The 12,120-nt window shown below is 40.8% G+C and overlaps 1 protein-coding gene across 4 annotated transcripts in view; it reads left to right on the top strand.

The window, feature by feature from the left end:
- The first annotated feature begins 3,095 nt into the window (after nucleotides 1-3,095).
- LOC111872658 (myc box-dependent-interacting protein 1) overlaps nucleotides 3,096-12,120 on the top strand; it is a 101,289-nt gene continuing 92,264 nt past the window's right edge. For all 4 annotated transcript variants that reach the window (XM_033754781.1, XM_023866753.2, XM_023866752.2 and 1 more), the window contains exon 1: nucleotides 3,096-3,216. In XM_033754781.1, coding sequence (XP_033610672.1) covers nucleotides 3,148-3,216 — 69 coding nt within the window. In that variant the 5' untranslated portion in view covers nucleotides 3,096-3,147. The remainder of the gene's footprint in view (nucleotides 3,217-12,120) is intronic.

Genomic DNA, 12,120 nt, shown 5'->3' with positions numbered 1-12,120 from the left:
ATTAATTTCCTTTACACTATTTTCAGTGAAGTAACGTTTATGGTCCTTTGAGTTTGTCATGATACAGCGAACCTTCAACTTTTTGTGCTATCGGATTTTATTTTTTTTTTCCTGATTTTACACACTTTTCATTTGGTCCCAGCCAAATGCCCAAAAGAAAGATGTTAAATTCTAACTGCATTTTTTGATCACTCATATATTTTTCACAGATTTGCACCTCATATTTTAAGTCCTCATAATTGAAATTACCAAATTTTGTGAGTAAATTTTTCTGTTTAGGAAAAGACAAAAAGATATGGATGCCATTTAGCACATGCTCAGTGTTTGTTGTAGTGAACATATCTTTTCATGTGAAAGTGAGTGAACCTTATGGAGATATCTGTACAGACTGAGAGCTTGAGAAAAGAGGGAACTGATAAATGTTTTGCCTGATTAAAGAAAGAACATAGCATGTAGGCTAGTGCATTTGCGTTTGGATCATATTATGTTTAAACATACATATTTTGAAATGTTTTGCCCAAAATTATATGGTGTGAAGCAACTCACATTTTTCTTTTATGTTGCATCACACTCATCTCTTGACTTTACATTTATTTTATATAGTCCTTTCAGAAATATAAAATCAAGACTTCACTGTGACATGAAAATATACACAATCTCAGAATTATTGTTTTTTTTTTCTTTGGACTTTTTCTGTCATCCGGTATTCTAGAAAATAGGAAACACGACATTTCGGAAACTGGATCTGTTTCCGTCCACAAGTGAGGGGTGGAAGACATCTACTCAGTTGGGTCCCTTAGAAAGTGCTAACTTCTGAGGGACCCAACTGATTAGGTGGCATCCCAACCCTCACTTGAGGACGGAAACAGATCCAGTTTCCAAAATGTTATGTTTTCTATTTTTTAGAATACTGGACTATGGAAAAAGTCCGAAAACCCAATAATTCTGAGTATTATATACCATTGTCAGAACCATTTAGAATCTACATATATAGTCTCACTGATACAATAATCAGACTTGCATTACACTGAAAATGTTTCTTTGAAACGTGACAAAATGCAGTACTTCACTGTATCATTACTGCTCCTGGGATATTGATAACTGTTTTGCCTCCTTTTAATTCAAAGATTGTGGGACGCAGTACAAGGAGCAGGGCCTGATTTATGAACATCATGTAACTGATCCAAACATCAGTACTGCAGAGTACATAATTTTGTGGGTCTCATAACAGTTACTGTTTTTCAGAATGTGACGGCATGTAGTGTGGTGTAAAGTTACCATTATTTTGAAGGAATCTGCTGCTTCTGTCTTCAGGGTAGAATACTGAAAGTCTCTTCTATCCTGAAGATGGAGACAGCAGGTGTGTTTGAAGTGTTGGTGACTTCCTTCCAGACTACATGATGTTTTACCTTATTTTGTATTTTATTAATTACATTTGTTTGGAAGAGTTCTAGGCACTGTATCAGTGGATATTGTAGTAGAAGCAAAAATCAGTTCGGTTCACCCCAAGATATAATTAAGAGTAGTTTCTGTTGTTGGATTTGAGGTTCTTACAGTAGTGCTTATGAAAATTCTTATCTTCTGGAAAGTGACACCATGAAGTCTGGTGGAAGTTCACTGACATTTTGGAGAGAGCTGCATGTTGGTTACTTGCCTGTCTTAAGCTTCAGTGATAAAGATACATTTCTTCAAAATAATGAACTTTTACCAGAGAACTCATCAGCATATCCCTAAGAGTATTTTCTCTTTTCTTGTATGTGTTCTGCCTCATCATCTTGTACTGTATGTGGTGCAAAGAAATTGTGCTTTTGGACTACAGACAAGTTCTCAAGTGTATAAAATGATTTTATGGCTGGTTTCCAGAGACAGCCAGCAGGAAAATAAGAGATCAGTGCGCTGTGAACAGGTCCACGAATGGAAATCTTTCTTCTTAAAGAACTTTCAGACTTAAAATTGAATTATTTGAATGAAGACAATATTTCAAATTACATTTGAACCCCTTATTTCATAAGATTGTTGTTTTGTAGGATGTGACGCCATGTAGTCTTATAGGTGGATACCAACATTTAGGAAGAACATGCTGCTTCTATCTTCAGGGAACCACTTCCATTCTGAGAATGGAGGCAGCAGGTCCCTCCAAAATAACAGAACCTATCTACTGGGCTATACAGCGTCACGTGCAATAATCTTTATAATTGCTGCCATGAGAACTTCAATATCAATGTAAGAATTGTTTGTTGGTTATAAAGTAGCAGTCTTCTCTTTTGCTTTATGGTACTGCTGGAGCTTCTGTGTAAAAGTAATTTTATGAGCAATTTTCGGTTAATGCTGGTGCGAAATATGTATCTTATATATCAGACCTAACTTCAGCTGTATGAATGTCTAATTTATCTGTAATAATTTTACACTGAGTTAGTTACACTTATATAATAAAATCTGTAAAAATACTTTATGTAACGCATTGCTTTTTCATGTGTCCTCAAAAGCCCATAAACTGTACATTTTAATAAGGAGAACTGTTTAAGATTTATTTTACAATGCTGATGACTGTAAAGCAACAAATGGTTAGTGGTCAGTGATAGGTGAATGATGAATTGGAAAGAATTTGGGGAAAGTCGCCATGGCCTAATTGAGATGCTGTCTTTTCATATGCCCGGAGGGACTCAGAAGAACCACAGAACCCTGTAGTTAAGGTAGCCATTTGGCCTGGCCAAAATTAAAATTACTTTATTAAGGGAGAGAATAAAAACTGACGTATTGGTTTTATGAATGTAGTTTCACAGTATTTTCTTGCACAAACTGAGGAAGGGGCAAGAAAACCGTCTAATAAAGAGGGTACTATTTAAACAGAAGCGGGACCGATTAGAATGAACCAAGTCATTAATGGGGTTTAAGATGTCCGGATTCGAAACCATGAAATAACACGTCCGTATGTATAGTGCATGAGTTCACATGTAGATGGCAGAGGAAGTAACACGTCTATAAAGAAGGTTTCAAAATTGTGTATAGATGGCAGAAGGAACCTAATCAAATCGCGGAGCATGTTTTTGATATTATTCGTGAGATAGCGCAGGAATCAATTTGAAAGTAATGGTGTGAACGAAGGAATGGAAATTGAACCAGTTGATTAAATTAAGTGAAGGAAAGATGGCAGAAAGTAAGGGAGCGTTACTCGCAAAATCGGTACAAAAGCATGCTGGAAGAGCGAAAGAAAAGGTAAGACTCAGTTGACATTTCCATAGAGTTATAAATAATTCAGCTGCATGTAAAAATTTAACGTTAAATGCTGTGTAGACCGTCATTTGATAGATACACATGCACATTTCCATAAGTGGTCTGCCTGTGGTAAAACTACTGTACATTTGTAAAACATTGACTGATTAATTTGTTTGTTATTATTACTAATTATTTTAACGTTCATTTAACTGAAGGAATATAAAGTTACTCCGGACACGTAACGTACTATAGATACCTTCATAATATTTTCGCTGTGAAGGCCGAAGGGAATGTTTGCTGGTTCGCATTTGTAGTTAGATCACTTACTAATTCATTTTGACTAAAGTGGTTCGGCGATAGTAAACAGGTATGTAGAAGCGTTATATATAATCGGTTTTCAGGAAATATCTGCAAATTTACTAAAAGTATCCGTGATTGTGTGTAAGATCTCTGTATGGGGTTAGTATTTTTGGAAAACTTAAAACATTAAATGACCACGTTTCTGTGTAAATCAGATAAGTATTTTTTTCCGTATGTGTGTGCGGTCTCTGGATAGAAGCATTTTTCTCTCTCCCGTTCATAGCATTTGAACGGATTTCTACAAAAGCAATTGAATCAACCGCCTAACGTTTTGTGTCCATCCCATAGCTAGGCGACTAATTCGTTACGGTGGAAAAGAACACAAAATCTCCACCTCTTATTATGACTCCTATATTTCCAGTGCAGCATCCCAGGTCTGTCGGTAAATGTGAAATCCTGTTTGTATGCATTTATATCATGCCTTAGATTCTGGTTTATTTTTAGTTGCTGTAGAGACTGTTATTAATTATACAACATTTTGAGTAGGAAGGGCACTTGTGTGCATGCACGCCGTAGTTGTGGCTTTTGGTTCGTTTTGGTAACAAACTGTTGGTAATATGATCATGCATGTTACGTGTTTTGTTTTAAACGCGGCTGGTACCCGCTCGCGTTCATGCGAAGTTGAATTGCGTTTGTTCACTTTTATGATGTACATTGCTGTTTCAGGTTGTCAGTTATTGCCGTTTTTAGATGTACAAAAATTATCAGTTTTTGAGCAGATATCGTAAAAAAATAGAAAGTATAACAGAATTATAAAAGAGCCTTATTCGGATTTAGCCATAATTACGTGATATATATACAGTGGGTTTATCGTGTATTTTATGTTTTGCTAAGGCCCATTCATTTTGCGATATACAATCTGTGTTAGAAACATTCTAAGTACATAGCTGGTTTATTTATCGTATTGTTAGCACCCCGACATGTTTCGGTCTAATGAGACCATCTCGAATACCAGATAAACTTATGTTTTTAATAAGCAATATGCTGTAGATCGTAAAAATAAGAGGGAAAGCCCACATACCACTATGTTATATTTCCAGACACTCAAAAAAAAATGAGTACAAGGGAACAAAACCCCAACGTATTCACAGAATGCAGTGAAGACCGACATTTGTTTATTTTAACATAATATTTATTTTAATATTTTATAGGAATTTGTTACTCGGATTTTAAATCCTAATTTTTGTGTATGTGAATTGTAAAGTTTTCTCTTAATAGGTACACGCCCTGAGGATGTCTTAACAAGAACGAACGAAACATGTATGCGTAGTAATAACACGAGAAATAACCCGGTTATACTTAGATGGTGATTTTCATGTGACTTTATCACATTTTGTATTTAAAATTAAAATATTGCACTTTTCTCATCAGTGTTTTCGTTTAAACTGTGAGAAGTTTTCGGAAAGAGCCACGATGTGGCAATATATTATGCATGAAACAGTTTTGTTTTCATGATTGACGTTGTTAATGTCCTGGAAAATTGTTTTAGTACTGAATCTATAAAGAACCGAGAAACTTAAATGGTGCATGCACATCTAATGCCTACAGACAGGAAAACAGCTCGGATTTGACGTTAACTATCCTGTGACTGGGTTGGGGTGCTCGCATGTAGTCACCGACGCTACGAAAAGGGGGCGTAGCCACGAGCAAAGGTCAATATTACGCAGCAAGTATTCACCAGCATGTGTGTGTTGGTGGTATTGCTCGTATAATTATCTGCGTTCACGTGGTTTATTTACTTCTTATGCAAAGTTTACACCGATAGTTTGATTAGGTACGTCAGGGGTGTCGAAATTGTAGACCCAGAAAACAGTGGCCTGGTTACATATGAAAAAGTCCGCGCCATAGCGCGGTTAGTCGCTGGCTTCCCAAAGAAGCGGCCCGGGCTGGATCCTGGATCCTGGATCCTGGGTCTGGTCAAGTGGGATTTGTGGTGGACAAAGTGGCGCTGGGTCAAGTTTTCTCCGAGTACTACGGTTTCCCCTGCCAATCTTCATTCCACCAATTGCTCCACGATCACCCTCACCTATCGTCTGGGGCTGGTACAATAGGCCAGAAGTGGCCGCAGTACAAGGGACTTAGTCCCACCCCACTAGCAATAAAAAAAATACATGAAAAAGCGTCGATTTTTTTTTAAATCTTGCAGCCAGACAAATTTTATTGGATATAATCACAGTGGTGATCATGAACAGTACTATCATCCCTGAAGGTGGAGGACGTAAGCTCCTTTCCACATAACGAAATGCTGTTAAGTTGTCCTCACTGAGACCAGTAATCGCAGGCCTGTACGAAAGGAAACGGAAGTTCACGCAGTCTTTTGTAATATGACGGTGTGTAGTTCAGTAGTTCGTTAAAAACGTTCGCAGGAATATGTTGCCTCCATCTTCAGGAACTATACGCGTGTCATATCCAAAAGACTATCTCCTATAAGGAATAATATCCTCTGAATAGAGTTTACTGACGTTTCGGAGGAACCTATTTTCTCCGTAAGTTCCCCCAGACTTCGGTAAACTTTTGTCAAACTACGCGTCATCTTCATAAGGTCTTAGAATCTCAGATCTCACAGCCGTTTTCGTGCGTTGTTATGAAAAGTGGTAAAAAAACCTCATAAGCTGGTGCAAAGATTCAGATGTTCTGCGCTACAGTTTACGAATGCCACACACAGCCAAGAAATGAAGGTGATGTTGTCCTGTGACACAACACAGGATGTTTCATGCTCATAGGTTACGTAACATTTCCATATCACGTAGCAGTATTCATTTTTATGACTGTACTTAATGGCCTACCGTAATTATGAATGTTTCATTAACAGTATAGACCTCTTTGCCGCTTTGTATATGAGAAAGACTGGGGGAGACCCATGGGATGCCCCAAATAGCGTTAAATACAAAGCAAGAGGCGTTGTTACACGATGTGGTCGGTGTTTGTTGGTAAAACGTTCTTTGTGCGTTTAAAACATTACGCCATGAAGACATATACGATATTGGAGGCTTAACTCCATAGATTCTTAACCTCGGCGCTAGTTGCGGAGTCAGTTTAGACACGGAGGCGAAGATAAGAACTCCTGCTTCAGGTGGGAATCGAACCCCGGTAGTCCGTCCCATCGCGTAGTCCTTATACCGACTGAGGTGCCCCTGCTACGGTATTAACATTTCATGATTAGTTCATGCACATGTAACTGAGCAAGGTGGATCAGTCGGTAAAGCTTCTAAATTCGGAAGGTGTGAAATCTTGGCCGGGTCACAGACTCATTACTGAGGTTTTACATGGGTTTCCTCAGACTTCATTCAAATTCCAAGATCGTACCTTAAAATAAGGCCACGAACGATTCCTTTCAAGTCCTTTCAAATTATTTTCTGTCTACGAATTATTGATAGCCTCGTTAAATTAATCCAGATAAATATTGTCACATGATGGAGTGAGTATAGACTGGGTTTGGATTTTTAATTGGATTATTGAACTCTTACAGATCCCTGAGTACAAGTAATCATAACCGTTTTACCAATTCACGCACTTTGCAGTTCACTAGAGCACACACTTTAAGTCTTCTCAGCCTGCTGTCTCTTCACAGGTTTTCTGGTAACGGCTTCCAACAACGGGCACTTCCATCCCTCTCGGTCCCCGAACTGTCCCCTGCCTCACCTACAGCAACTCTCTACTGATTCACTCTTGATTTGTCATATTTATGACATCGACACGGACCACAAAGGAAACGCCGTTCCTCTATTGCTCTTTACGGGTCCTTTCCCTGGCTCTTTGTTTCGCTGTCGTTGTCTAGCAATGGGCGTACATGCCACAATATTGTGAAGTGACGGTTGAAAGCCGGAATAGTGGAACCGGAGTTAGACGTCCGTTACTGAGAAACGGACGGAAGTCACGTTCCCGTTACAACGAACAGAAGCCAACGAGTCGTTACGAGGTAACAAGTTGCAAAACATAAGATTCCACTGACGACCAACAGGACTGAAGACAGTTAACTGTGCGACGTGCGGGCCGCCTAGCGGTTATAAAAGGCAGTGGGTTCGTGAGTCAAAGGATCGAGGATTAGAAGAGATTAGATAGATCAAAGGAGCGGTAGAGATCAGTCCGAGATTAGTGAGAGATTCGTCAGACAGACGTCGTTCAATGTGTGAGCTGTTATAATTGACTGTAAATGTAAAGAAGTGTCGATAAACACAATCCAGAACCAAATATTATTACTGACACAAACCCCCAATACGTGACAATATGTAAATACTGTTTTATTTTGTTTTTGCTGGAGAGAACTCTATATACAAGGATCGGCTAGGCCCATACAATTTTTTTTCTTCCTTTGGTGCTGCAGCCCCAATTTGGGCCTTGGCCTACCTCCATGAAACTCTCCGTTTCACTTCGGTTTTACTAGATCTTAGACATAAGGTAGGACTCCTTGGGCGGGTGATCAGCTCGTCGCAAGGCCTCTGCCTGTACACAAACACAGAAAAAGCACACATACACTTACACACACTGAACATCCGTGCCCTGAGTGGGGTTCGAACCCACGATCCCGGTTTCCGAGCGAACGAAAACATTGCATGCCTAGACCGCTAGGCTATCGTGACCGGCCCCGTACAAATTATGAAACTTAAATTTTAGATAGAGTCAAACATTTGCTTGATACCTTAACACTAAATAAAACGTGTTTAACAAAGTGTGTCAAAAACTTGTGAAAAGGCCGTTTAGGTAGACCAGGTCTTCGATGGGAGGGCGATACTAAAATATATCATAGGGAAATAAGATGAGAGGATGTGGAGTGGATTGAACTTGCCCAGGATAATCCAGTGGCGGACATTTTGCAAACACGACATTGACTCTTCGAGAGAGATCAGCTGAACAACTGTCAGCTTCTAAAAGAGAACTCTTGTTCCTAGAATTAGTGAGCATTGCATCTAAGATTACAGTACATTTTAAAGTCGTTTACAGGATTTAGATCATTGCTTCGAACTCGTTTTTATCAATGTTGTATCAATTGCATAGGTTATACAACTCTGAATAGCTAGGAAATGATGTATGTTGAATATATTTAACTTTCTACTTTCTCTATTCTCCATCTGTTTCCGAGGTCAAGAATGGTGGAGCTATACCTCTACTCCCCCATGCGTCTTCGTGGCCTGGCGCTTAATCCATTAAGCACATAGACGACTTTAGTTTTGTAAGATTTGAGGTTTTCACGGCGGCAACTATGAAAAATGTCGTCTTCTGGGATGTGGCGCCGTGTAGGTCTTGTGTAAACCGATGTTTCGGAGGAACGAGCGTGAGCAGGTGACGGCAGTCTACAGGCGTAATTACGACACTTGCCCCATTCTTGTGTGTCGTTTCTCTGTTGCCTCCAGCGCTTCAATTTAAGCTCTCGTAAATCATTATCTGCATTTTCCAGCTATCTCAGTCTGGGCCTTCGCCCCTCTCTTTAGCATACTGCCATACTTTTAGAAATTGCAGCCACTCTGTCTGCATAGTCTACTGACCACATTATCTACACAGATAGTCCGAAATTTATTTTTAATTGCTTAGGGATGGAAAATGTTCATCATCAAGGCCTACACATTCAATTTTCAAACAATAGCTAGAGTTATTTTCAGCTATTTAGGCACTATTCTTCAAACCGGAAGGTCGCGGGTTCGATTCCCGATGAGTTTACTGGATTTTTTCGATTGACGTAATCATTCCAGCCGCAGTATGGCCCTGGGATCGAATCAGCGTCTAACAGAAATGAGTACCAGGAATTTTCCTGGGGGTAAAGGGCGGCCGGCGCGTAACGCGGACAACCTCACCGCCATCTGTGAGCCGATTGTCTAGAAAATGTGGGAGCCTTCACGGTCTGTTACAGAGATAGCTTTACTTTTACTGTAAAATAGTTGTTGCTATTTAAAGATGGACGCAGAAAATTTATATTCGAATTAAAATAATCTTTATAAAGATCGAATAAATGTCTTAATACCTTTCATGAGTTTCGTTTCGTCGGAGATATGAACTTACAATATTGTGATTATTCGATATGTCGTATTAATGAAGGTAAGCTGTGAACCAAGGTGTAGGTCGGTCAACAATATTAAAATGGATCTTAGAGAGATAGGATGGGATGTTTTTGATTGGATTAATCTGGCTCATGATAGAGACCAGTGGAGGGCTCTTGTGAAGACGGTAATGAANTATTTTTCATTGACTCCCCCCCCCCCCTTCCTTCTTAAACATGTTTCGGCCGTGGTAACCACTCGACCGATATATTTGGTTATATAACCGAACTTCTCGGTTCAGTGGTTAGCACTCTTTCATATTCGAATTCCGACCCAAATGTCGACTATCGTATCTAGGTCTTTCCTAAGTCACTCCTTTCCAGTGTCGGAAGAGTACATTCAGATTGGGCCAAAGACATTTTCTTCGCATCTTACTCGATTTATGCATAAGCAGTTATCCTATCAGCAACTGATATTATCCAGTAGAGGTAAAGTAAAGTTGTCCCCGTGCTTATGCCATGAAGACATGTGGGAGGGGAGGTATAGCTCCACTATTCTTTACCTCGACGCTAGATGGAGGTACGGCTAGTGGGTGGGACTAAGTCCCTTGTACTGCGGCCACTCCTGGCCTATTGTGCCAGCCCCAGATGATAGGTGAGGGTGATTGTGGAGCAGTTGGTGGAATGAAGATTTTCAGGAGGAACCGAAGTACTCGGAGAAAACCTGCGCCAGCGCCACTTTGTCCACCACAAACCCCACTTGACCAGACCCGGGATCGAACCCGGGCCGCCTCGGTGGGAAGCCAGCGACTAACCGCTTGAGCTATGGGGCGGCCTAGATGGAGGTAAATGGTCAGCTTCCCGCCCCGGCCGCTTTACCCCTAAGGAAAAAGCCACTGGTACCCATTGGAGAGGAACCTGGCTGGGTTCCAGAGTCAGCCTGGGCGCTGTGGAGCAGAGAAAATCTTGCCTCGTAGGGAATCGAACCTCGACCATCCAGCATGTAGCCCATCATTATACCGACTGAGGGATGAAGTATCAGTCGAACATGCGCTGCATCAGCGTGGAAGTAGCAACGTTTAACACGGACAATGAAACCGGTCTGCAGGGGACTCGAGCCATGGGATGTATCTCAAGGATAAGTCGCTACTATCAGTCTGCAGGTAGAATGTTTGTAGTAAACACCGCTATTACTATGTATGTATACAACTCTCGGCGGCCATCTTGAATACTTTCATCTCAGATGTGTTGAGAGGGGCCCAGGAATGAGGATAACAGCGTCCAAACTGACTGTTCCTTTACAACTTTCACATTAATGATCATAATGATGGACCCACTTATATTCCAGAAGTATTTCTTAGGCAGGTATTTTTATGTACGTTTATAAGCATGAATGCCTGATAGGTTTATAAGGATGTCCTTTTCTACGTAAACTGGATTTATCTGGCTGAGTGTATATCTCGATGGTGGGCCCTTGTGAACACAATAATGTACTCTTGAAATTTGTGAAATTTCGGGAATTTTCTTAAATAGTGATTAGCAGCTTTTGTAGGACTATACTTCATGGACCAGGAGCCGGGATAGCGCAGTCAGTATGGCGACTGGCTACGGGATGGACGGCTGGGGTTCGATTCCCGGAAAGGGCGAGATTTTTCTCTTCTTCACTGCGCCCAGACCATTTCTGGAGCCCACCAAGTCTCCTGTCTAACAGGTACCGGCGCATCTTTCCACAGGGATAAATCGTCCAGGGCGTGAAACTGACCGCTCATCTCAAACTAGTACCGAGGTCAAGAATACGTAATCAGTACAGCCACTCCCCCATACGCCTTCATAGGCTAGTACTTAATTAGTTAAGTATAGGGATTTTGCTTCCTTCCTAATTCTTTCCAAATCATTACTTTCCATCATCCAGTTATTCGGTGCTGTATGCTCAGAATTACTGGCAGTGCCCCTGGATAAACTTTAAATAAATAATACCACAGATGTTTTTATTGCTAGTGGGGTGGGACTAAGTCCCTTGCACTGCGGCCACTTCTGGCCTATTGTACCAACCCCAGATGATAGGTGAGGGTGAATGTGGAGCAATTGGTGGAATGAAGATTGGCAGGGGAAACCGAAGTACTCTGAGAAAACCTGCCCCAGCGCCACTTTGTCCACCACAAATCCTACTTGACCAGACCCCGGGATCAAACCCGGGCCGCCGCGGTGGGAAGCCAGCGACTAACCGCTTGAGCTATGGCGCGGCCACATGCAACAGGTTAATATAATATCTCATTTACCTCAATTATCAGAACGAATTGCTGTCAACGGCCGTCTTCATATCCCTTACGGAAGCCCGGAGCTAACCAAAACCACTAAGTGCTAAATCCTTTAAGATGGGGCTCGACGTCAAGACCTACTAACTGACCGACCGTCAGTCGCAATGTGACTGACTTTGACTTAGTCTCTAATGGGTTAAACTGGAGAAGTATATCACGTGCAGTGTTTTCAAGGAAACAGATCATGGCTGCTTAAGACAGACATTTCCTAGCGATATTTCTAGGTCAGACCACATTCGTATATTTATTGCGTCT

The sequence above is a fragment of the Cryptotermes secundus genome, unplaced genomic scaffold (assembly GCF_002891405.2).
Source record: "Cryptotermes secundus unplaced genomic scaffold, Csec_1.0 scaffold61, whole genome shotgun sequence".
In the NCBI taxonomy this organism is placed as follows: Eukaryota; Metazoa; Arthropoda; class Insecta; order Blattodea; family Kalotermitidae; genus Cryptotermes; species Cryptotermes secundus.
This window is presented reverse-complemented; position numbering and strand designations above follow the sequence as displayed.